The sequence below is a fragment of the Aspergillus multicolor genome (assembly GCF_047715735.1).
Source record: "Aspergillus multicolor strain CBS 133.54 unplaced genomic scaffold BDW74scaffold_4, whole genome shotgun sequence".
Lineage (NCBI taxonomy): Eukaryota > Fungi > Ascomycota > Eurotiomycetes > Eurotiales > Aspergillaceae > Aspergillus > Aspergillus multicolor.
Window position 1 is genome coordinate 1,078,812 of NW_027395955.1, and position 22,376 is coordinate 1,101,187.

Consider the following 22,376-nt stretch of genomic DNA (forward strand, 5'->3'; position numbering starts at 1 on the left):
AACATTGTCCAGTGCTTGGCGTGGCACTGGCGTGGCTATGCACCTGCATACACTGCAGCAAAGCCTCAGCTTGGGATCAGCACAACCCCGCCATTACTTGAATGAGATCGTACAAGACGCCAGCCATGCAGCATCCTGATTGCTATCATCTAACATCGGACGATGAGTTTCGGATTTGGCGACGGCGATTTCCTTGCAGTACTGAGACTGGCAAATTCAGTACGGAAGCAGTTCACCGATGCGCCAGGGCAGCTACAGGTTATACGCGATGAGTGAGTCTCAGCACTATCACCACACAGACCAGATGATGACCGTGCTAAGTTATATGGGACAGCATCAAGAGGTTGTCAAATGTCCTTCGGGATACCGACGATCATGACCCGGCAGATAACCTCGATATTAAACAGCAGAAGACGTTGAACGAAATCTCGCAGGGCTGTCGCGATTTGTTATATGACCTGGTCAATACGCTGGCTAGATACGACAATCACTCGAAAGAGACAAGAGATGGGTCATGATCGGGTCTGAGGAAAGCAGGCCGACGAGTGTGGAACAGGTTAACCTGAGACTAGGCGGAGGTAGACTCGTTTCGGAGGCAAATCGACCCGAACATCAGTGCGTTCGATCTGTTTTTGACAGACTGCAATCGGTAAGCTTGCATTTGTCATATTTATCATCTCGAGAATGCGCTGATCGGCAGCATGCAGCCAGGTAAGCCGTGAAATGAAAGATATTGTAATAGGCACTCAACACGGCGTCAGCCAGCTTGTTCAGCATCAGGATGAGCATCGGCGGCGAGAGATCCTGGATTGGTTGTCGCCTATCACACATGAAGCTAAACAGGCGGATTTAATCGGTCGCGTACAGCCGGGCACAGGAGGTTGGCTGCTCGAGTCCGATGGTTTAGGAAATGGATGGCGCAGGCCGAGGAGACACCGGTGGATCAACGTAGCTTGTTCTGCCCCGGTCTTCCTGGCGCTGGGAAGACTTCCTTAACGTCCATGGTGATCGATCGACTCCAGGAAAGCCAGGCACAGGGAAGACTCGCGCTTGAATTCTTTTACTGTAATTTTCGGGAGCAGACGACGCTGCTCGAAATTCTGTCAATCCTGATTAGACAGGTGGTCCATCAGCATCCAATTATCCCGGGGCTCCTGGAGACGACGTACCAAAAGCATCTGGACTTGGGATCATCACTCACCGTGGAAGGATGTCTAGCCATCCTTGACTCGGCACTGGCAGAGCTACCAAAGATGTTCATCGTTATGGATACACTAGATGAGTGCTATCTTCCACCCGGACACCGGAGAAAACTGCTCATGGAGCTGTTCAGCCTGCAGAAAACCCGGAGTCTAGGACTGTTTGTAACATCAAGGGATCATCCAGATATAACTGCGCTCTTCGAGGGGAAAACGAGCATCCGAATCCGGGCCAGTGCGGTAGATGTCGAACGCTTTCTCAAAGGCCAGTTGAGCAATCTTCCAAGAGTTGTGAAGCACAGGGAAGACCTGAAACAGGTGGTCACCAGTGCAATCGCCGCATCGATAGATGGAATGTCAGTAGCCTGATCAATGGGTCGGAGTGCGTGCTAAATGGCTGAACAGGTTCCTTCCGGCGCGACTGCATATTGATTCCATCCAAGGGAAACGCTTAGTAAAGCAAGCCCGGGAAAGCCTCAAGACGCTTCCGACTGGTCTCGATGCAGCATACGAAGGCGCTTGGAGCCGTATAGAGAGCCAACTCCCGGATGAAGTGCAGACGGCGAAGGAAGTCCTTTCTTGGATCTCCTGCGCTACTCGCCCTCTGACTACACGTGAGCTCCAACACGCACTTGCCATTGAAGACGACCAGCATTTCCTTGACGAAGCTAACATCCCGGAAATTGAGGACTTGGGCGCTGTCTGAGGTGGGCTCGTTATCGTTGACCAGCAGGAGCTCGTTGTGAGATTGGTGCACTATACAACCCAGGAGTACTTCGAGCGTCATAAGGCCCGTATACTCCCCATGCACACAGTAAAATTGGCAGAAAATGTATTCATTACTTGTGCTTCGACGCTTTTGAAAGCGGCACTCTGTGGAAGTATGAGGACCCGATGCACGACTTAGAGAGTATCCCCTATTCGAGTACTCAGCCGAAAATTGAGGATTCCACGCCCGGCAGCACAATTCAGACATGAAACTTGTTCTAAATCTGCTCAGGAAGCCGGGCAATGTAAATACGTGCTTCCAGGTTACCTTACAACGGGATAGATGGTGGTATTCGCAGGAGCACTGGGGGAGTCTTTCCTGGAACTTTCAGGTTGGAGTGCGTGGCGTGCACCTCGCTGCATGTGTCGGACTGGTGGAAGCCTGCAAGATTTTGATCGAACATGGAGAATGGCGACGTCGACCCAAAGACCGACATGGTCAGACCCCGCTATGGTTTGCAGCGGCATATGGGCTTCCAGATCTTTTCAGGGGTCTCTTGAACCAAGGCGCCTTTATCGAGACCCGGGATAGACGAAAGGAGAACACTCTCCTTTATGCTGCTATGCGACACGGCTATAAAGAAGTATTTGAGGTCCTCGCCAATGCCGGTGCTGATCTCGAGGCTCGGACAAAGTACCAAGGGTGTCCTGTCGGGATCGCGGCGGAACTGGGAAACGAGAGAATGATGAAGATCCTTCTAGCCCGGGGAGCAAAGGCAGACATCAAAATCCAGAACGACATAACTCCACTACAACGCGCCGCAACCAGCGGACACGAAACAATTTTCAAGATGCTCGTGGAAGCGGTTGGTATGGACAATGTCCGCTCCAACCGGCGTGGTTTGTTATATGATGCCGCGGAAGGTGGAAACGAGTCGATTGTCAGATTTATCCTGGACGATGAAGATTTTCCGCCCGATAAGAAAGCCAAGTGTGCTCAGCACACCCTTCGGGCTGCCATATTGTTCAGAAGCGAAAACATTTGCCGAATCCTCCTCTCAGTCGGCGGCGTAAGCGTTGAAGGAAAGTATGCTGACGACAGACCTCTCCTCTCCGTGGCCGTTAACGCTTGGGCAAGGAGCGCGGCGCTCATCAAGCTCCTCCTAGACACATACAAGGCAAACCCCAACTTTAAGGACAACGCGGGCCGCAGCGCATTGTCGCACGCGGTGTATGTCAATTACCAGCGGTTCTTTGACTACGACGAGGTCGAAGATATCATCCAGCTGCTGCTGGATGCAGATGGAGTAGATTTCGATAGCAGGGATAATGATGGTCGCACCCCGCTGCACTATGCCATCTCGTCTTGTTTGAGAATGGAGAATCGGTCGGACATACAGTATGTATCGGATACTGTCGTCCGACTCTTGCTTGACAGTGGTGCGAGTGTCCAGGTCAGGGACAATGACGGCGAGACACCTTTATTGTATGCGGCGCAGTTAAATCTCGAGGAGCTGGCGAAGACTCTTCTAGAACGAGGCGCCGATGTAGATGTCAAGGACAATCTTGGTCGAACTCCACTGTCCTATGCAGTGGATCCGCAGCTAAAGGAAGACGAGTCTCATGATCTGAAGAAGCTGAATGATACAATCACGATCTTGCTTGCCAACGGGGCTAGTCTAGTCGCGAAAGATGATGATGGTTTGACGCCGCTGTCGCGAGCAGTGGCGCGCCTTCCCGCAGGGCATGAAACGTTGGTTCTTTTGCAGGAAGCTGCGAGCCAGTTGAAGACTTGTTGATTATCGTGCATATCAGTCACCTGCAGACGAGTAAGCATCCCAGGCCCATAAAGATAGCTATACATATGCCGTGACCTCTACTATAGTACAACTCAGGGGCGATTGGACAAATCTCGAATGTATGTACTAGCACAGTATCGTATCAACATCTACACAAAAGTACAAGATTTATACTATCGTCCCCAACCACTAAAGAACCCACCCGATGATGCCGGAGCGTCAGTGTGAGTCTGAGCAACGCCAGGGTTTGGCGGTAATCCAAGTAACGAGTTGCGGTTTTCTGTCGTCGAAGATCGCGACAACCCTCGCGCCTTCCCTCCCATCATCTTCCGTAGCGAGTCCAGCTTCGCCTTGACTTCTTCCAGTTCCTGTTTAGCTACCGCCTCTGCGGTCTTGGCATTGACCAACTCCAGGAGCAGCGCTTCGTCGCCCGGCGGTTTGTTGTTCTCTGTGGCTAGCACATTCTGAAGGCCGAGGCTGCTAGATCGTTTGTTAAAAGTAGTAGTCCTGACGCTCTTTTGCGAAGCAGACCGAGCGAGTTTAAGCTCGCGGAGTCCACCGGAGCTAAACCCTTCACCGTGATCGCTTGTGGGCGAACCATATGACTCTGGCGGTGTATCCGGGTTAGGTGTTTTAATAGCGCGGAGGTCACGAATGGTGCGCTCCAGGCGCTGGCGATCGCGATATCCGTCCTGAATCCGACCGCGTGCTTCACGAAGTTGTTCGCGGAGCGAGGTGGCTTCCTGCTCCTGTTCGTCGATGCGCCGCGTGAGGTCGAGACACCGACCGGCTTCGACGGAGTACATGTTTTTCCATTGCTCCACGTCGTCGCGGAGTTGTACCTTGGTTTGGTTGATCGCGGATGACTTTGTTGAGTCGACCGCTGCAAATCTCTCTTCTGCTTTGCTGAGGAGCTCGGATGGGGCAGAGTCCGCGTTCGTTTCTTTGATGTATTCTAGCATTGATCGAGCGAGCGTTTGGTCTTCCTCGCGCTCTTCGCGCTCCTGCTGGAGCTGGCGGGAGAGGTCTGCCTGTTGGCGCTGAAGGTCGCTCAGTGCCATGAGAAGGTCTTCGATTTGGGTATGGAGGTCGCGGTCTTTGTTCTGCGACAGCGACGATTTCGTCCTTGTTTTCGGTTCGACTGACAGCTCAGTTGGTGCTGTGCTGGCGTCCGACGCCGATTCAACAGAATTGAGCGTGGAGGCCATGCTTTGTTTCGAGGTCGACCGGCGGAGGTTGTTCGTTCCGCAGGCGTTGTTGGGGTTAAGGCTGATCGATTTGGTGGGGGCGTGAGGGCCCGAGCCCGCCCAGAATCGGCCAAGGAATCGGGAAGCTGCCGCCTGCATCTGAGGGAAAGAAATACCGGTGGGGACTCCCTGCGACTGGTTGTAACTGGCCTCTAATGCTTGAAGGCTCTCTTTAGTGACGAGAGTGGTGAGAGAGACAAAGTCGTTGACAAAGTCGTCGGCGTCAAAAGCGTAGCTACATTGGTCAGTAACAGTCATGCATAGAAGAAAACAAACTTACGTATCCCAGAGACTTCTAGACAACAACAGCTGCATGACGTCTTCGAACTCTGAGCAGCCCAGGATCTTCTTCTCGTTGCGCTGCATCAGGGACAACGCAACGCGCATCAAAGTCTCGCAAGCGCCCTCTAGGAAGATGACATCGAAGATACGAAGGAGCATCGGCATGGGACAGGAAACGGCAAAGAATGAGAGAAACCACTGCGAAACGTACACGGGCTCGACGCCAAGTGATTCTAGATGCTCGAAAAGCTGAGGTCGAAGGCGAGAGAGGAGATTCTGGAATTGATACACGCGCAGGTGCAGACCTGACAGGTCAGGAAGGTAGCAGGTTCGCAAGTCATAGTGGTCCATGAGCCTGAAATCATTAGCGCCATCCTAAGTCCTATACCGAATAGCCTACCGCACAAGCACACAGAATGCCTCTGCATCCGTCATGTGCATCAACAAAGGACCGACCACAAAACCCAACCCTTGGCAGTAGCCTATCTTCGTGTCGTAGAGGCTGAAGCATTTGAGAACGCGGCCAAGCATCTGTTGCCCTTCACCGTTGGGATCGCGGAACATCTCGACGTTGGGGAAGCTGCGACCAATGTCCTTCCCGATCAATCCCTCATACGGACTGGTCTCGCCGCAAAGCTTCTGGTATTCGGTCAATAGGGACGGGTCCCTCGCTCCGGACAAGCTCGGCCAGACAACACCGCGCAGAGGAGGCGGAATTCCCCCTCTGATTTTATTTGAAGTCAGAGTGGGAAGTCGCTGCACGGTTTGGGGGTAGTCCGCCACGAGGGCCGCCCAGAACTCGAGCTCAGTCATCGGCGGAGGCTGAAGTTGTGAGTAACGAAGAGATGATCGAGGATCTTCATCAATCAGTCGCTTGATGTGATGCAACGACTGTGACCGCGATGGACGTGCCTGTACCTGCTGAGCGGCAACCTTCGCTAAGCCGGATTTTGGATTCGTAGCCAGCGCGTTGTTCTCTTGTTCCAGGCGAGCTAATAAGAGAGCAGTTGTCTAGAATCGTCAATTCCATCCCTCTCCATGCCACTTCTACCAGACATACCTCGTCAGATCCCTCCATCCGAGGCTCCTGCTCCTCAGTCTTTTCCAGCTCTTCCCAGTCCACCCCATCACCCTCCAAACCGTCAATCCGGTCATGTTCTTCGCTGATTCGCGTCCGGGCGAGCTCCGATCCGAGATCGGGTTTCGCAGAAGTTGGTGTGGTCTTCGGGCTGATCTCTTCGTCGGAATGTATCGTGGCGTGCACAGGGGTCTGAGGAATTTCGAGAGTACGCCAATCGGGCTGTGTGTCCTCTGAATTTGAGGACAGAGGCACGGTCACCATCGAGTCGGTTCGCTGAGCCGTCCGGACTGAGTCTGAGCTGAGGCACGACGGGACTTGCTCGGAGTGTTCCATTGTCGCTTGTCTTTTCTTGATCGATTCTTCAACGCACTTCGGCGGTCAGGACGAGGGGTGAAACGCGAGGGTCGGAGGGGTCAAAGTCGGGAGGCGCGATAAGAGGGGAGAGCTGCCGGGGGGAGGAGGTCGACAGACAGCGGCATCGCTCGGCGGCGCAGATAACGAGAGTACGGAGTAGCGAGGAGGAGTTGTTGAAGAAGGGAGAAATGAGGGAGAAACGGCGCGCACTTGACTCAGGATGGTGAGGTTAGTGGTGGTTAGTCTAGTGCTCCCAAGTGGGCTTCTCGCTCAGGGGGCGTTTTGCTGATTGGAACTCCACCAGCTCTCGCCCTGTCGATCCGCAAATTATTATCAGAGCTACAATGCTAGCGTGTGGTGAGACTCGGTCTATCCTAAGTCCAGATTATATATTAAGGGATGTTCGCGATACAAATTGCTCTTGACATTGGCCTTTTCAAAGGTCTACATCTGAGCTTAGCGGTTCTCCTGATCTCCGCACGCAAAAACAGAGCGCGACCATGGAACATGAAACTTGGATCCTGGAACCCCCGAGCCCCTCAGGAACCGAGGTGCAGGCCAGGCCAGGAACGCAGGCTACACCGCATCACGCGTGAACCTCTCTTCTGGGAAGCATGTATGTCATACTGTATGAGATTGATGGCTTGGCCTCACTTCTTGTCAGTCCAGGGGCGAACTATGGATTTTAATTTGACGGAGAGCATTCTATGCGCCCTCCAATCGCCCCTTCCAAGTCAGTGGTCAGATAACGTCGCATGACCGTTTGAGCCTTAATGGACGGCTCCAACTGCGACTGTTGATTGGTTATACAACTTTCCGAGTTCTCTTGGTTGGTTCAGTGTAGATCAGAATATATTACAGTACTGACCATACCACTGCATACCGGCATCATGAAACGCCCCTCAGCGTTCAAGACGGGACTGGACTAAGGGACGATAAGTCAGAACTCATCAAGGTTGAACTGAAGCCAACAAGACATAGAGCTACTGGCATGAACCCGAATATACTACGTTACCGCGTTCAACTTTATAGTAATTTCGTACATATAGCGGGCAGTCTCTACGAACGGCTACATTCAGCGGTCTAAGGCTCACCAAGCGAGGATCAACCACCGCAACCCAATATATATTCTCTAGCCGGCCGGCAGGCCAGCTTCTATATACACACCAGAGTAGATACAGAACGCCACGAGTGGCTCAAAGTTGCTTATTGAGGAAACCAGCTCAGGAACAAGAATAGGCTGTCATTTGAGCTGCTATTCAATAAGAATTGACAATGGTGATACTATGGTGGTGATCTATTCTGAGCAGCGCTTTGTTGAGAGACTCCTTTGTTGCCCGAGAGACTTCACGATTGTATTGCGAAGTATCGTCTGGGAGCCTAATTAAAGCTTCTTTATGTCGAAAATACCGACAGCCTGTCCACGGATAAGCTCACTATCAACCACCTCCAAGCCTTCGACCCTTGAGCAGTGAAGGTGCTAAAAAAGCAGAACCCCGCACGCGTGTTTTGATCACGGCTTCTCTTTTGGGATGGTGTGTTGTGAGTTTTCCCGATCAGGCCGCGGAACGGGGCAACTGATGATCCGGCCAAAACGATTCACTGGCGGAGGCTTGCCTGGCGCAAGTTTCAACCCAGCGCGTCGCCAACAAAGCATCAACACAACAATCATCGACACCGTGGAGGAGGCGCTGCTCTTTCTCTCTTTCTCCCGCTTCCTGTCAAAGGATACCTCGCGTGGGAGGCGACCTCTTTGTCTCTGACCCTCTTTCGCTGCCTCTTTTCCGTCACTCGTTGCCCTCCGAATTTCCGATTCACCCTCTGTTTTTCTCTCGATTTTCCCCTGTACATTTTGCACATATTGCACATATACCCCCAACGCCACAATGAGTGACGAAGACTCCATGGGATCCGTCTTCTCCGACGACGGCAGCTCCGACTTCATGCCCGAAGAAGCCCCCGTACGCTCTCTTACCTGAATGCTCCGCACCGATCTCTGCTAATCGCGACTTGCTGTACTAGAAACCAAAGAAGGCCGCGAAGAAGGCATCCCCGAAGAAGGCTCCCGCGAAGCGAGCCCCAGCGAAAAAAGCGGCAACTAAGCCTAAGAAGAAGGCCAAGGCCGACAGCGAAGACGAAATGTCGGACCACGATGACCCGCTAGACGAGGACTCTGGAGCGCTCTCGCACACACCTCCCAAGAAGGCCCCGGCGGCCAAGGCGAAGCAAGGCGGCTCTAAACCTCTCGCGAATATTGATAACGAAGCTACCCCCTCCGGAAAATCAGGCAAGATCCTTAAGAGTCGAGGAGATAAATACGAACAGGTAAGGAATTGGCGGCCATTGGAGAGGAAACGAGCTACGTACTGACAGCTGGCGTTTAGAAAGAACTTCGACAGCAGATTTATGACCGTCCAGATACCTGGGCTGGTTCGGAACATCCTACCACACAGGAGATGTGGGTGTACAACACAGAAAGAGACGAAATGGAGTTTCGTGAAGTCACTCACATCCCTGTGGTGTACAAAATGCTCGATGAAATCCTGGTAAACGCCGCAGACCACAAGCAGAACGACCAGCACAACACCGAGAAGATGGACGAAATGCGAGTGACCTACAACCGGGAGACCGGTGAAATCAGTGTCTGGAACAATGGTCAAGGTATCCCGGTGGAACAGCACAAAGAGCAGAAGATCTGGGTCCCTGAGATGATTTTCGGCCACCTCTTGACATCCTCCAACTACGATGATAACGAGGACAAGACCACTGGTGGTCGTAATGGATTTGGTGCTAAGATTTGCAACATCTTTTCCACCAAGTTCACTGTCGAAACCCAGGACTCGGACGAGGGAAAACGCTACACGCAAGTGTGGGAGGACAATATGAAAGTAGTGCATCCACCGAAGATCGTCGCTGCAAAGGGTCCCGGCTACACCAAAGTTACCTGGCGGACCGATTGGGCTAGGTTCAAACTGGATGGCATGGATGACGACTACGAAGCGATTTTCAAGCGACGAGTCTACGATATGGCTGCTACCGCCGGCGTGACGGTCAAGCTAAACGGAGTTCGAGTGCCCTGCCGAGATTTCAAAAAGTACATTGCACTGTACACGAAAGCCGTCCACCGAGAGCGCGGTGGTGGCGACACAAAAGCCGAGAACATCATCACCTGCAATCCTCATCCTCGGTGGGAGATAGGCTTTTCCGTGTCTGACGGTACTTACAGACATGTATCGTTCGTCAACGCTATCGCCACAAGCGGCGGAGGTACCCACGTGAATTTGATCGCGGACCAGATCGCCAACAAGTTGTCCGAAAGTCTCAAAAAGAATAAGAAAGGAACAGGCTCAGTCTTGAAGACAGCGCAGATCCGGAATCACTTCTTCCTTTTCGTCAATTGCAGAATCGTCAACCCGTCATTCACTTCACAAACGAAGGAGGTGCTGGGATCCAAACCGGCCTCGTTCGGAAGCAAGCCGGTTCTCGACGATGCTTTCCTCAAAAAAGTGCTCAATACTGGTATCTTGGACAATCTAAAGAAGTTCGCAGATCAGAAGGCGGACCAGATTCTCAAGAAGTCTGACGGTGGCCGGCGAACTCGCATGAATAACCCCAAGTTGACCGACGCTAATAAGGCCGGCACCAAGGAGGGCTACAAGTGTACACTCATCTTGACTGAAGGAGAGTCTGCCAAGGGCCTTGCGATGGCTGGCCGTGGTGTGGTCGGTGCAGATCTCTTCGGTGTGTATCCGCTTCGTGGAAAGCTGCTCAACGTGCGTGATGCCTCGTGGAAACAGATTTCCGAAAACGAAGAAATCCAGGGCATCAAGAGTTTTATGGGCTTGCAGCACAAGAAAGAGTATACCGACACCAAAGGCCTCCGCTACGGTCATTTGATGATCATGACGGATCAGGATCACGATGGTAGTCACATCAAGGGCTTGCTCATCAACTTCCTCGAAGCTACATTCCCTAGTCTGCTCCGAATCCCCGAGTTCTTGATTGAGTTCATTACGCCCATCGTCAAGGTTTGGAAAGGCGACATCAAGAAACCGCGAGAGCAACACTCCTTCTTCACGCTACAAGAGTACCATGCATGGAAGGAAGAGCACGCCAGTGAGCGTGGATGGGAGCACAAGTACTACAAGGGTTTGGGTACCAGCAGCACCGAGGAGGCCCAGGAGTACTTCCGCGATCTTGATCGACATCTGAAGGAGTTCCATACCATGCGAGAGCATGAAGCCGAGATGCTTGACCTTGTCTTCTCCAAGAAGAAAGCCGAGCAGCGCAAAGATTGGCTTCGTACATTCAAACCCGGCACGTTCATGGACCACTCCGTGGACAAGATCCATTTTGACAAATTCATCAACAACGAGCTCATTCAGTTCAGTATTGCTGATTGCATGCGATCTATCCCGTCCGTTGTTGATGGTATGAAACCTGGTCAGCGCAAGGTCATGTACACGGTTATCAAGCGCAACATCAAAAAGGAAGTCAAGGTGCTTGATCTTACTGGCCAAGTCTTCAGTTTGGCTGCATACCACCACGGTGATGCTTCCATGCACCAGACTATCATTGGCCTGGCGCAAGACTTCGTCGGCTCAAACAACCTCAACACTCTCGAACCCAGTGGTAACTTCGGTACTCGTTTGAAGGGTGGTGGCGATGCGTCTAGTGCCCGTTACATTCATACTCGACTTTCTCCTTTCGCCCGCAAAGTCTATCACGAACACGATGACGCGATCCTCACATACCTGGAGGACGATGGAAAGTCAGTCGAACCCGAATATTATGTCCCTGTCGTCCCCATGATTCTCGTCAACGGTGCAGACGGTATCGGCACGGGTTGGAGTACCTCGATTCCCAACTACAACCCAGAGGACATTGTTGATAACTTGAAGCGGATGCTCAAGGGCGAGGAGCTCAAGCCGATGCAACCGTGGTTCAAGGGTTTCAAGGGTGAAGTCACTCAGATTGGCCCGGATAAGTACAAGTTCAGCGGTCGCATCAACCAGATTTCCGACAAGGAGCTTGAAGTCACGGAGCTTCCAGTCCGGACGTGGACTCAGGACTTTATCAATAAGCTTGAGGACATGATCAAGGCCGAGAAGGCGCCCTCTCTCATCAAGGATTACAAGGATTACAACACCAACTCCGACATCCATATGGTCCTTCAATTGGATGAGAAGAACGTCAAGGAACCTTTGACCCAAGAGTTCCTTGAGGACAAGTTCAAGCTCACTAAGACGGTCAATACCACAAACTTGGTTGCTTTCGATCCCGAGGGTCGCATCACGAAGTACAACAGTGTCGAGGATATTCTGCGAGAGTTCTACAACCTTCGCCTCAAGTTCTATGCCGAACGTAAAGTAAGTGCATATTGTCCTCTCTAGCAGCAGAGGTATTGTGCTAACATCTTTTTCAGCGTTACCAACTTCAGCAACTCCAGATCCAACTTGAGAAGTTGACCAACCAGGCAAGGTTCGTGCAGATGATCATCGACGGTGAATTGGTTGTCTCCAAGAAGAAGAAGACTGTCCTCGTCCAAGAGTTGAAGGACAAGGGCTTCAGGTCTTTCGCCAAGGTCGCGGACGCCGCCAAGGCCGGTGAAACCGAAAAGGTCGTTGAAGCATCCGACGACGAAGGCGCCGAGACCACCTCGCAAGATCACGGCTACGACTATCTTCTGGGAATGGCCATCTGGTCTTTAACTCAGGAGCGAGTGGCAAGACTGCTCAAACAGATTGGAGACAAGGAGGAAGAGATTGACGCGTTGATCAAGCTGTCCAAGGAGGACATCTGGCTGCGCGACCTTGACGACTTCATTGAAGAGTGGCGAAAGCAGCTTGCCGAAGCCGAGGATCGCCGCACTGGTCAAAAGAAGAAGGGCCGTCGGGTTTCCACGAAGCTCGCTACAGTGGGCCGTGCCGTTGGTGGGAAGAAGCGCAAGGCCGCCGACGACGACTCGGATGACGACTTTGTCGTTTCAAAGTCCAAGAAGAAGGCCGCGCCGAAGAAGGCCGAGGCAGAAGGTGGATTGGCGAGCTTTTTCAAAAAAGCAAAACCTCCACCTCCCCCCAAAGACTCAGATAGCGATTCGGATTTCGATTTCGGTATCGAAGAAGTTATGCCGAAGAAAAGTAGGGGCCCTACTAAAGTCTCGCCTGAGCCCAAGGACGAGGATGGCGATGTAGATATGGACGCCTCTGAACCTGAAGTCGCCCCCAAGAAGAGTCGTGCTGCTCCCAAGGCGGCAGCGAAGCCGAAGAAGGAGGAAGACGACGACGACGTCAAGCCCAAGGCGAAGCCAGCAGCAAAGAAGGGTCGAGCCGCAGCGGCAGCCAAACCGAAGCCCAAGGACGATGATAGCGACCTCGATGACGACGAGTTTATGGAGATCGCCAAGGCTGAAGCCGCCAAGGCGCCCTCCAGCCGTGCTGGCCGGAAGGCTGCGCCCAAGAAGTACACATTGGATGACTCCGATAGCGACGGCGACGACTTTCTTGGTGATGTGAGCCAGATGGTCAAGGGTATCGGCGGTGCGACCGGTGGATCTGCCTCGGACTCGCGACAGCTCTTCTCCGAACTCTCGCGACCGGGCAGTAGCACCGGCCTGCAAACCAACACCAAGACTTCTAAGTTCGACAACGACTTTGACGCGGATGAAACCGACTACAGCAAGCTCATCCCCCAGAACTCCCCGCGCCGCTCCCTTCAGGTCAAGCCCAAGGACGCAAAGGTGTCTGAAACCATCGACTTGGATGAGGACGATGAGGACGACGAGCCCATCAAACCAGTCAAGGCCAAGGCAGCCCCGAAGACCAAGGCCGCCGCTGCTTCAAAGCCAGCCGCCGGTAAAGGCCGCGGTCGCCCGAAGAAGGACGCGACCACTTCCGCCGCCTCCTCTCTGAAGCAAACGACCCTTTCTCCAGCTGCCAAGGCATACGCGTCTAAGCAAGCGAAGACTGCTGCGCCCGCTGCCAAGAAGAAGAAGACAATCTTGGATGACTCGGACGATGATATCGATGCCATGGCCAACGATATCCTTGACTCCCCGGCTGGCATTCGCGACGAGGCCCCTGCCGCTTCGCGCAGCACGGCTAGCCGCCCGTCGCGCCGCACAACAACCAAGAAGACCTACGTGATTGATGATGATGACAGCGAGGATGGAGCGGGTGGCCAGGACGACTCGTTCGATTTGTCGGATTAAGCGCGTCTTTAGGCCCTTCCTCTTTTCCGGGCTTGGTTCGCTGGGGTTTTTTTTTCATTTCTTGTTTCCACTGCAGAACGTTGATCGTTCTCAGATTTTTAGTTTCTGTTTTATTCGTCTTGTGACTGTTTTCGATTCTAAGTTAAGTTAGGGATTTCAGGTTTAGGGAGTTTATTGTTTTATTATTAGAGACTGGCTTTTTTTCCCTCCGTCGTGCTGAGTGAACTCTATCTTGAACAGGCTGCCCAACCTCTCAGCGTAGCTCCGTGCCATAGGTCTCCCAGGTTACACGGCATCAGGCATACAACCTCAGTTCTACTGCGCGGCCGAATAGACGCAACGTCGTACCAAAGCCGTTTTCATGACTGCCGTCTACTATGGCTACTAATTACACTACAAAGCAAAGACAACAAGCAAGGCGAGCGGACGATCGTAATGACAAGAGCAGCTACTCGTTCGTATTTAGGGAGATTGGTAAATGACAACACGGATGCCCACCCCAGCCAAATAAGCAAATGCGAGACAAGACGAATGGCAGGAAATCGCAAACGGAATCAAGAGTTGACCAGGCCATCCACAGGATGGATACCATACCAAGTAATTCCACGCAGTCTATAGCATAGCATTGTTGTTTCGTTTCTTCGTGAGGGGTAAATAGGGGAGGTGCGATTACAACCGGAAGCAACGCCGGTGGGAAAGCATAAAAACAAGGTAGGTAAGTCAACGACAGGAAAGCGTAAAATGAATGAATGGTAAAATGAGTTGAAGAGGCAGATTGATGTGAGATGAGTTTATATGAGCAGGATAAGAATGAGTAAACCTCGCGTAGTGGAAAGAGAAGATAGGATGAAGCTTCGCTCAAGCAGACGCACGGCGTCTCTTCTGTCCAGACCCGAAGCCAATGGTGGTGCTGAGGGTGGTACTGGAACCGAAACCAAGAGCATGGCTCTTCTCATCAATGCGTTCGCTCTTGACGGCGGTGGTGGGCTTTCGTCTAGGCTCGCAGTCGACATCGCTCCCCGTGGTATCGTGCAAAAGACTGATCAGGGCATGGGCAGCCGTCATCTCGCACATGAGTCTAGAGTCCGACGGGGTTGGTGCGTGCTTTTGGACCCGACCGGAAGGGCCGACAATAGGACCACCGCGCGCTTCATGAGGTTGGTCATAGACTCTCTTCCTGCGACCGCGCTTCCGATCCCCTGCTCCCGTTGTGGCTATTCGCTTCGGCGCGCGGTAATCGGCCATCTCCTCGTCTGTGTCGCGGTAGGGTTCGGTGCGGTCGTTCTCCCCGCCTCGATACAAGCGGGCAGGGCCGGGCTGTGGTATGTTCAAGCTCACGCTACTGCTTGTGCCTGAAGAGACGGTCGACGAGGTGGAGGAATCGTTGGACGAGCCGATTTCGTAGTCAAGATCGATGTCGTGCTCGGCGTCCATTTCGGTGTCTGTTTCGGCGTCCGCATCGATGTCGCTCTCTTCTGCTGGTGGTGTGATGTCATCGGTCCTCATTGTCTTGCTGGTTGGTATGGAGCTAGGGATTGGCCTTGGGCCAGGTCCTGCTCGTTCCGATGCACGTAGTCTCCGGATCCGTGCTCGCGAAGTCGAGGAAAGCGACGCGAGGACATCGTGCTCGGAGAGGTGGAAGTTCGCAGAGGAAGTGGGAGGGTAGATATCCGTGCTGCGAGGTGTATTTACAGGTGTAAAAGAGTTTCGGATTGGACTAACGGGGGAAACGCAGTAAGGTTCTGTGCCGCTGCTGTAGTACTCCATCTCGGGCGAAGAGCCGTATCCCATCAAAGACGTATCAGTGGAGGTGGAGGTGTTGCTGCGATGATGATGATGGTGGTGGACTTTGGGGAGGATGTGGCGGCCTAGGGCTGCTCTGTCTCTTTCAAGGTCTCTGTCCCTACCGGGGGCGGAACTAGGGCGCAGAACGTAGTCTGCTCGGAGGGAGTTGCCGCGGAGCTCGAGCATGCGGTAATAGTTTGCTTTCTCGGTTGCCATTTGGACGACGGAGGGATCGATGATCATGCGGCCGAAGCGGGAGCGGTCTTCGGGGTGAACGCAGAGGTCTGGGAAATCGGCGCCGAAGAGGGGGGTGAGTGCGTATCGTATCTTCCAGCAAAAGGTTGCTGAGACGGCTTTGGCGGCTTCGTAGGGCATCCAGTACCCTAAAATTAGGAGATGGATTAGGACTGTTGACAGCGTGGGGATGGATAGGAAAGTGGGCTTCTTACCTTGTGCCGCGAGGGCGCCGCCCGTAATGCTGTGGCAGATGTCACGGAGGCCTGGGTTTTGGTTGAGCATCTTCGCTGGCATTGTCTGATGCTATTAGCCAACGGCCTCTTTCGTTGCTGAAGGAGTTGGGGTTACCTTTGAGTAGTCGTTGCACTTGAACAGATGTGTCGTTCGGACGAGACCGATGTTGTAATCCCACATCACCGTCCACTGTTTCTCCTCTCCCGGCATCTGAAAAGTATACTGGAAGACTGAGAAAGTTAGCCAGCGTTCGAGAAGCATTCCTGAACCTTGCTCGTAAGCCTACCCTCAAAGCTCTCCCGCCCCGTCCGATCCTGAAACGATTTCTTGTCGCTGTTATACGGAATGTGTCTTGGATAGTCGGCAATGTTCCCGCAGGGGTGGAGGCGAAAATCATGATGATCACGGGCGAATCGTCCTTTGGGGTCTCCGTGAGGAGGGTAGCGCACTTCGCCTCTGGGCTTCCCTCGCTGGAAGATCGGGGCGTCTTTAACCATCTTTGGCTTCTTCTGGCGAGGAGAACGTACCATGGCGGTGCTCGTAGAAATCGTCGGCGATGGAGTGGGAAGATGAAGGAAGCAATTTGCCACGGGTAGGCTGGGGAGAGGATTAAGAAGAGATTCTATGGACGCCATCTTATACGCGAGGGCCTTCTCTGCCGTCTCAGATGGAGGCGTCTTTTGGTCTTGTCGGTGAGATTGGCGTCTGCGAATGATAGAGCACCAGAGAAGCGCCGCAATGATTGGGAGTCAAGACGGAAGCCTGTTTTATCTGGCTGGCTGATCCAGAAACTCTGGTCGGTTTGACCGCCCTTGTCGGATTTAAGACACAGAGGATAAAGGATTCTAGAAGGTCTGATGAGGACTCAAAAGAAAGTGGGTTACAATGAATGGAGTTGACAGGAGAAGGCTTTGAAGGATTGGTGGCAATGCGCGAATGTGTTTGAAGTCGATAGACTGCTGGAAGACCATGGAACTGGCGTAAAATGGAGAAAGAATGACGAGGCAAGGGCAGAGACATCAAAGATGAGAAATAATCTCCCTATTGTTGACGGGTTTGCTGAGTGCAAGGTTTTCCACGAATGGATGAGTGACGGCATCTGATCAGTAACTGTCCAGATGGCTTCCCCTCCTCTCTGTTTGACCAAGTGGTATGTGAATGTGCAGGCTGTGAAGGTCTTCTCATCGAGAGGCAGCGGTGCACCCAGGCTCTGAGTCAAATGCCCAATCTAGACATTAAGAATGGATGGATGTCTTGGATGGAGGGCAGCATTCGGCATGAAAATAACCTCACCGGTTCTTGACCCAAAAAAGTATCACGAGGCGCACGTTAGGAACGGGTCAAAGGATCTGGGCGATCTGCCCTACTTCTACCCCAGTTTGAGTATAGTAGGTGGTCCAAATGGGGTACCTAGGTACCTTGTTTTGCAACGTTCTCCATTTAGCACCACCCAACGGCCGCATTAGACGAACCTATCCCCAGAGATACGTCTGGCTTTCCCACTAGCTTGAAAACCTGAAATGCCGCTGATGGCGATGCAAATTGTCGAGGCCTCAGCTGTTTCACTCCCTGGCTGCAGCTACCCAAGATTAGGCTGGCGCAGGCTTAGCGAGAAAAGACGTGGTAGATCACGTTTCAGGGACTCCTGCAACCATGTGGAGGCCCTGCGGACTTGACCGTAAACCGAAAACCGTAAACCGAAATCGGGCTCACAGCCTTCTGAACCAGATACTCAGTCCTTTACAAACAGAGCGGAGAATAGCGGTCTGGTGGGCATGAGCTGTTCAGGCGCAACTAGAACCGTATCTCGAAAAGCTAATAATAGGACAAAAGGCGTGTGTATTGCAGCACATCACCCGCCATCTGTCATGGACTTGCATGGTTCGTTCCCTTTCCGAGTCATGGAATACAGAGAGATATTGCCTGAAGACGGGACCGACATCGATGATCCTGTGCTGTTAACAAACTCGACCATCAGCTGGGAGCGGCCGCTGGAGCAACCGGAAGATTAGTCCTCACGGACTGTCGGCCAATTAGCAAACGGACCTTGATGGCGCTATTGAGCGAGAAAGGTATGGGAGAGGCCTGAGGCCGCGGAAAGCTGCATGCCGCTTTCTTCTTGTACCACGAAACGCTGCGGTTGCAACCAACTAACAGGCCCGCCTCGGTCAGCTCTGATGGCAGGGAAGTGCCATGCGCAATTGATGACAGCGGCGTGGCTTGGGGTGGGTGGATCTCTGGCCGGGCAAATATTGGAAAGGCAAAATCCGGAAGAGACGAGGCGCCATGTCTCTGGCAGGGTTTCAATTGTTGGCTGAGATCAACCGTTCCAGTACTTGGGAGTGGTTTTGAGGGGACAAGTTGGGAGTTCACGCACTTAGCCACGCAAGCAACAGTTCGTTACATCGACGGTACATCCGAAAGAACATAGAATCTATCATGAGCTGCCCTTGTAATCGTCAGGCGACATCGGCGTATGGATAGGTAGGCTCAAGCCTCACTCGCGCAAGCGTCACACCCGCGTCAGGATGTTGCTCAACTCCGATGGCCCGTTATGGACTGAACCCGGCCGTTACTGGGATTGCTGTCGTTGAGATACAGTGGGTCCAGAATAGGACGACCCAAATGGGCGATGGAGTCAAAGGGAAGCTTCCACGCAGGCTTCTCTGCAGCGTGGCCTAGGTAGTGGAGTCTGGGATACAGAAGCTGCCCGTTTTCATAGGTTGATATATCTTCAAGCTTGAAGTGATTATGCCCTCAGTGGCTCTTTGACACGTTTGGCCAAGCAGCTTACCCTTAGGGGTCAACACAAACCTTCACAAGACCTTGCAGAGCTAGCTGATGGCCTCGTGTAGACCTGGCACCAGGCACCCACAAACTCAAATGAGGAACAGAACGGAGAAAAGGGAATTGCAAGAGGAGCACGGCCGTAAAGGGGGCGCGAGACACCGACCGCGAATAGTCGGCTGCCACAAACCAAATGACAAATCACTTGAGACACGGGGAAGGATCTAGAAGTAGGAGAGTAGGAGAGTATCACGTTGGTGGCTGGGAAAGCTTTCATGAGGGCAAAACATCGAGTTGCAAGAGTCGATTGCGCAGTTGCCCCGTACCCTCCCTGGTGGAGAGGCGTTGCAGTTGTTGCAGAGTCGGGCGCAAGGCTGATCGATATGGGGTGCAAGCTATGGAATACAGCTCCACTCAATGCAAGGAGATGACATCTCTGATGCGTCGCGTCTGCAAAGTAGAGATTGTCTGGGAGATGACGGTGTAGCGGCGATGCATGAGAAGGCAGGAACGGACAACATGCCTGCAAACACACCAAATAACAATGTCGCCATACTGTATTGCAGGACCGTTGACATCGCGCGGTCACTTTCCAGCCGGGAAACCCCTGTTTCAACAGGAACGGTATCATAAAACATCCCGGGAACACAGGTGGAACTGGGCTCGATCTGGGGTAAGCAGATTCGGCCGACGATCCAGCGCTCGGATCCAGTGCTCGATCACTTGCTCCCTCATTGCTTGAACCTAGAGCCATAGCACAAGATAGAGGTGGGTCTTCGCCGACGGTTGTGTAATCCAGCACTGAAACGGCCCTTACTCGCAGCGAGGCAACGTCCTCTACGTAGGACAGTTCGGTCCTCGAGACCATGGCCAGGGATCAAGGACTTTGGTCAAGCCGTCGACTCCCTGCTACACTCTGTGCGAATGTTCCGTATACTAGGGCAAAATGCTCAACATCCGAGAATTAAATAACTCTATACTATGAAGCAAACTGCGAAACGGTAATGAGTAACAGAGAGAAACAGAGGAACACGCCGAAATGGAAGATAGAAGATAAAACATTCGACAGAAAGACGAAAGAAAGGGGCTAAAAGAGACGTTCAAAGTTCGTACCATCTCGTCATCGTACAGGCCAAGCCATCCTCGGCCTTTTGCACGTCAGGGAAGCAGTTTTACGGCTGCTCCGGTGCACAAAACTAAGTCTCGAGTTCCCTGAACGTTAAAGCCAAGCAGCCGGATTCGGTCCTTCGTTCTAGCCGGCTAATCGTGAAACCGGGCGAGATTGAGGACTGTAGGACTAAGGGGGACCCATTAAACGGCCAGCAGAGGCTGCTTTTCGGGCGGAGTCTCCGCCTCGATAGATTGAGCAATCGGCTCTTCTTTGGGGGCTTCAGGGAAATCCGAAGTCTTGACAACGGCCTCGGGCTCGGGCTCCCTCTTGACCACTGGCCCTGTGGCAGGGGCTTTGGCAACCTCGGGGGAAGCGGAGCGACGGCCGATGTACTCCTGGGCCTTGTTGCTGTAGTCTCCAACGTACTGCTTCACAACACCCGTGGCGTGGTAAGTGCGCTCCTCCGCGAGATCCTTCAGCTGATTGGCTTGAGAGCCGACCATCTGGCGCGCGTGCTCAATCTGGGCATCAATCACCTCACGGTTCTGGATGTAAATGAAGGGCCCAAAGTAGGCGATGGTAACGGCTAGAAGGGACAGGCCCCAGAAGGGAAGGATCTTGATCAACCAATAGGCGGAGAACGCGGCAGCAGCGGCCTAGAAATCACCGAATTAGAATTCGAGTTATTGGGCCAGGATGAGATATAGCGCGTAGCTTACAGCGGAGGTGTGAACGGCATTCTCAGCAAAAAGGACGCGCTGGAACTCAATGAAAAGGAAGTCCACAAGCTGCTGGAAGTCCTCCAAAACCGCCTCGATGGTTTCCCTGGGGAGAGTATAGTATTTGCGAGGGCGGAATGAGCTAGTGATGCCCTGAGACAGAACGATTCTGCCACCGACTTCGGCAGCCGCGGTGACTATCCCCCGTCAGCGATACCATATTTTTGAATCAAGGTGCAAGCTTACTGCCAAGAACGAAGTAGAGGAACTTGAAGAACCAGCGCAGGAGAGGGAGGTAACGGGCGGCGAAGATGAAAGCAACGACACTGGCGAAGGAAGCGGCGGTAGCACGAGGTTGTTCCCACTGACATACGCACGACTTGGTCAGAAGATTCTCGAGGGTGCAGTTAGAGACTGATTACTTACGCTAAGAAGACTGTACAGCAGAGAGTGGTAGTCTGTTCGCGGTTAGTATTGCCATTCCGCCGGTCTAAATTCTGATTGTATCACGCACAGGTCAGGGGCTGGCCAGTGGCCGTGGTGGTCGAAGGAACCACTTTCGCACTCTTCAGGTCGCGAATCTCTTGACCAGTGCGGGCAGCTTCGGATCTGATGGTTTCGGCGACCGGGCCTAACAGCGCGTCAGTATCCCCTGTTAGAACAGGATTTGTGTATCAATACCGTTCGTGATCGACTCCTTGATGTCTAAAAACGAAAGCAATCAGTTTGTGTGACCTTTGGCGAGAGCGCTCGGAATTCGTAGGGACCGTGGTATTACTTGGAGCGAAAAAGAACATCAGCTTCAATTCCTTGAACGAGCGACTTTGGCTGCGGCCAGAGAATGTTACTCACCTTACTGGCACCTGTATCGGGGTACCTGACTTCACCGTTGTCGGCCATGTTTGGGTCTGTGCGGAAGCTTCAATCTAAACAAAGCTTTTTTTTCCGGCTGATAAGGGTCGAGGAGGGGAATAGACGATCGAAGACCGGATAGTTCGAAGATAGCGGTGAGATGGAGATAACAGCGATGAGAAGAGCAAGGATGGAGATGCAGTGAAGAGGGGAAGTGGGCGAGGACAGGGAAAGAAGAAAAGATAAGAGAGGAGAGGAGAGGCCCGGAGTGATGCAATTGACAAGCGAGAGGTCGTGTGCTGTGCTTCCTTGGGCTCGGAGCCTGCAGGTTCCACCGAATGAGAACGCAATCGAATAAGCAATGAGGCAGCCTGCTGAGAATCTGCTGGAAGCTGGAAATCAAGATCAATCTATCTCTTGCGATCACCTCGTTCCGTAGTTTAATGGGATGATGTCCTTTTTTTGGAGGCCGGCGCTGTGACTTGATTCCCACGTCAGTGGCCTAGACCAACCAATCGGCATGTGATAGCACATTGACCTCATCTCCCACACAGCATACATTTGCGCCTTATCTTAATGGAGATCTAATATAGCTAGCAGTGAAGGCAAGATGAGAAGCATTATATGTTATTGAGAATCTATCCTGCGGTGTATCTGATTGCCTAGACCTACAATTTTACACCTATCGTAGGGAAAGTTCAAAGGCAGGAGCTCACACTAGGATGCTAAGTCCGAGAGGGGAGGTAATCCAGGTCTACTTAGGGACCTTTA

The 22,376-nt window shown here is 52.7% G+C and overlaps 8 protein-coding genes across 8 annotated transcripts; 4 read left to right on the forward strand and 4 right to left on the reverse strand.

Annotated features, from left to right (window-relative positions):
* Nucleotides 1–104: 104 nt before the first annotated feature.
* BDW74DRAFT_101189 (uncharacterized protein) lies at nt 105–745 on the forward strand. Its single transcript, XM_073721491.1, has 3 exons — nt 105–272; nt 335–649; nt 708–745. Exons 1-2 carry the CDS (start codon nt 163–165, stop codon nt 516–518), a joined length of 294 nt encoding a protein of 97 aa, XP_073587222.1. The 5' UTR covers nt 105–162; the 3' UTR covers nt 519–649; nt 708–745.
* On the forward strand, nt 743–2,131 carry BDW74DRAFT_147527 (uncharacterized protein). Its single transcript, XM_073723560.1, has 2 exons — nt 743–1,555; nt 1,605–2,131. Exons 1-2 carry the CDS (start codon nt 915–917, stop codon nt 1,903–1,905), a joined length of 942 nt encoding a protein of 313 aa, XP_073587223.1. The 5' UTR covers nt 743–914; the 3' UTR covers nt 1,906–2,131.
* BDW74DRAFT_101186 (ankyrin repeat domain-containing protein) lies at nt 1,871–3,792 on the forward strand. Its single transcript, XM_073721490.1, has one exon. It carries the CDS (start codon nt 2,174–2,176, stop codon nt 3,704–3,706), a length of 1,533 nt encoding a protein of 510 aa, XP_073587224.1. The 5' UTR covers nt 1,871–2,173; the 3' UTR covers nt 3,707–3,792.
* Nucleotides 3,793–6,840, reverse strand: BDW74DRAFT_101185 (putative GTPase activating protein (Evi5)). The gene is made up of 4 exons (XM_073721489.1): nt 6,296–6,840; nt 5,636–6,246; nt 5,234–5,590; nt 3,793–5,188 (listed from the first exon to the last, which is right to left on the reverse strand). The coding sequence occupies exons 1-4, from the start codon at nt 6,647–6,649 to the stop codon at nt 3,880–3,882; spliced, it is 2,631 nt and encodes an 876-aa protein (XP_073587225.1). The 5' UTR covers nt 6,650–6,840; the 3' UTR covers nt 3,793–3,879.
* A 1,501-nt stretch (nt 6,841–8,341) lies between these two features.
* Nucleotides 8,342–14,106, forward strand: BDW74DRAFT_147529 (DNA topoisomerase 2). Its single transcript, XM_073723561.1, has 4 exons — nt 8,342–8,631; nt 8,693–8,995; nt 9,055–12,039; nt 12,096–14,106. The coding sequence occupies exons 1-4, from the start codon at nt 8,557–8,559 to the stop codon at nt 13,878–13,880; spliced, it is 5,148 nt and encodes a 1,715-aa protein (XP_073587226.1). The 5' UTR covers nt 8,342–8,556; the 3' UTR covers nt 13,881–14,106.
* A 632-nt stretch (nt 14,107–14,738) lies between these two features.
* Nucleotides 14,739–16,771, reverse strand: BDW74DRAFT_166160 (putative APSES transcription factor Xbp1; the record flags this gene model as incomplete). Its single annotated transcript, XM_073726514.1, has 4 exons — nt 14,739–16,048; nt 16,115–16,199; nt 16,251–16,366; nt 16,423–16,771. 4 exons carry the CDS (start codon nt 16,769–16,771, stop codon nt 14,739–14,741), a joined length of 1,860 nt encoding a protein of 619 aa, XP_073587227.1.
* A 1,772-nt stretch (nt 16,772–18,543) lies between these two features.
* BDW74DRAFT_101287 (uncharacterized protein) lies at nt 18,544–20,012 on the reverse strand. Its single transcript, XM_073721492.1, has one exon. It carries the CDS (start codon nt 19,789–19,791, stop codon nt 18,940–18,942), a length of 852 nt encoding a protein of 283 aa, XP_073587228.1. The 5' UTR covers nt 19,792–20,012; the 3' UTR covers nt 18,544–18,939.
* Nucleotides 19,844–22,036, reverse strand: BDW74DRAFT_147534 (uncharacterized protein). The gene is made up of 7 exons (XM_073723562.1): nt 21,611–22,036; nt 21,435–21,458; nt 21,268–21,384; nt 21,180–21,211; nt 21,000–21,117; nt 20,754–20,950; nt 19,844–20,690 (listed from the first exon to the last, which is right to left on the reverse strand). The coding sequence occupies exons 1-7, from the start codon at nt 21,651–21,653 to the stop codon at nt 20,235–20,237; spliced, it is 987 nt and encodes a 328-aa protein (XP_073587229.1). The 5' UTR covers nt 21,654–22,036; the 3' UTR covers nt 19,844–20,234.
* Between the last annotated feature and the right edge of the window lie 340 nt (nt 22,037–22,376).

Coding starts and splice junctions, on each gene's coding strand:
- BDW74DRAFT_101189 (XM_073721491.1), top strand. CDS start 163: ATGAGTTTCGGATTTGGCGACGGCGATTTCCTTGCAGTACTGAGACTG. Junction 273..334: donor CTACAGGTTATACGCGATGA/GTGAGTCTCAGC, acceptor TATATGGGACAG/CATCAAGAGGTTGTCAAATG.
- BDW74DRAFT_101185 (XM_073721489.1), bottom strand. CDS start 6,649: ATGGAACACTCCGAGCAAGTCCCGTCGTGCCTCAGCTCAGACTCAGTC. Junction 6,247..6,295: donor GGATGGAGGGATCTGACGAG/GTATGTCTGGTA, acceptor TGACGATTCTAG/ACAACTGCTCTCTTATTAGC. Junction 5,591..5,635: donor GCATTCTGTGTGCTTGTGCG/GTAGGCTATTCG, acceptor TAATGATTTCAG/GCTCATGGACCACTATGACT.
- BDW74DRAFT_147534 (XM_073723562.1), bottom strand. CDS start 21,653: ATGGCCGACAACGGTGAAGTCAGGTACCCCGATACAGGTGCCA. Junction 21,459..21,610: donor GTACCCCGATACAGGTGCCA/GTAAGGTGAGTA, acceptor TTTCGTTTTTAG/ACATCAAGGAGTCGATCACG. Junction 21,385..21,434: donor CAAGGAGTCGATCACGAACG/GTATTGATACAC, acceptor ACGCGCTGTTAG/GCCCGGTCGCCGAAACCATC.
- BDW74DRAFT_101186 (XM_073721490.1), top strand. CDS start 2,174: ATGAAACTTGTTCTAAATCTGCTCAGGAAGCCGGGCAATGTAAATACG.
- BDW74DRAFT_101287 (XM_073721492.1), bottom strand. CDS start 19,791: ATGGTCTCGAGGACCGAACTGTCCTACGTAGAGGACGTTGCCTCGCTG.
- BDW74DRAFT_147527 (XM_073723560.1), top strand. CDS start 915: ATGGCGCAGGCCGAGGAGACACCGGTGGATCAACGTAGCTTGTTCTGC. Junction 1,556..1,604: donor GCCGCATCGATAGATGGAAT/GTCAGTAGCCTG, acceptor ATGGCTGAACAG/GTTCCTTCCGGCGCGACTGC.
- BDW74DRAFT_147529 (XM_073723561.1), top strand. CDS start 8,557: ATGAGTGACGAAGACTCCATGGGATCCGTCTTCTCCGACGACGGCAGC. Junction 8,996..9,054: donor GAGGAGATAAATACGAACAG/GTAAGGAATTGG, acceptor GCTGGCGTTTAG/AAAGAACTTCGACAGCAGAT. Junction 12,040..12,095: donor AGTTCTATGCCGAACGTAAA/GTAAGTGCATAT, acceptor CATCTTTTTCAG/CGTTACCAACTTCAGCAACT.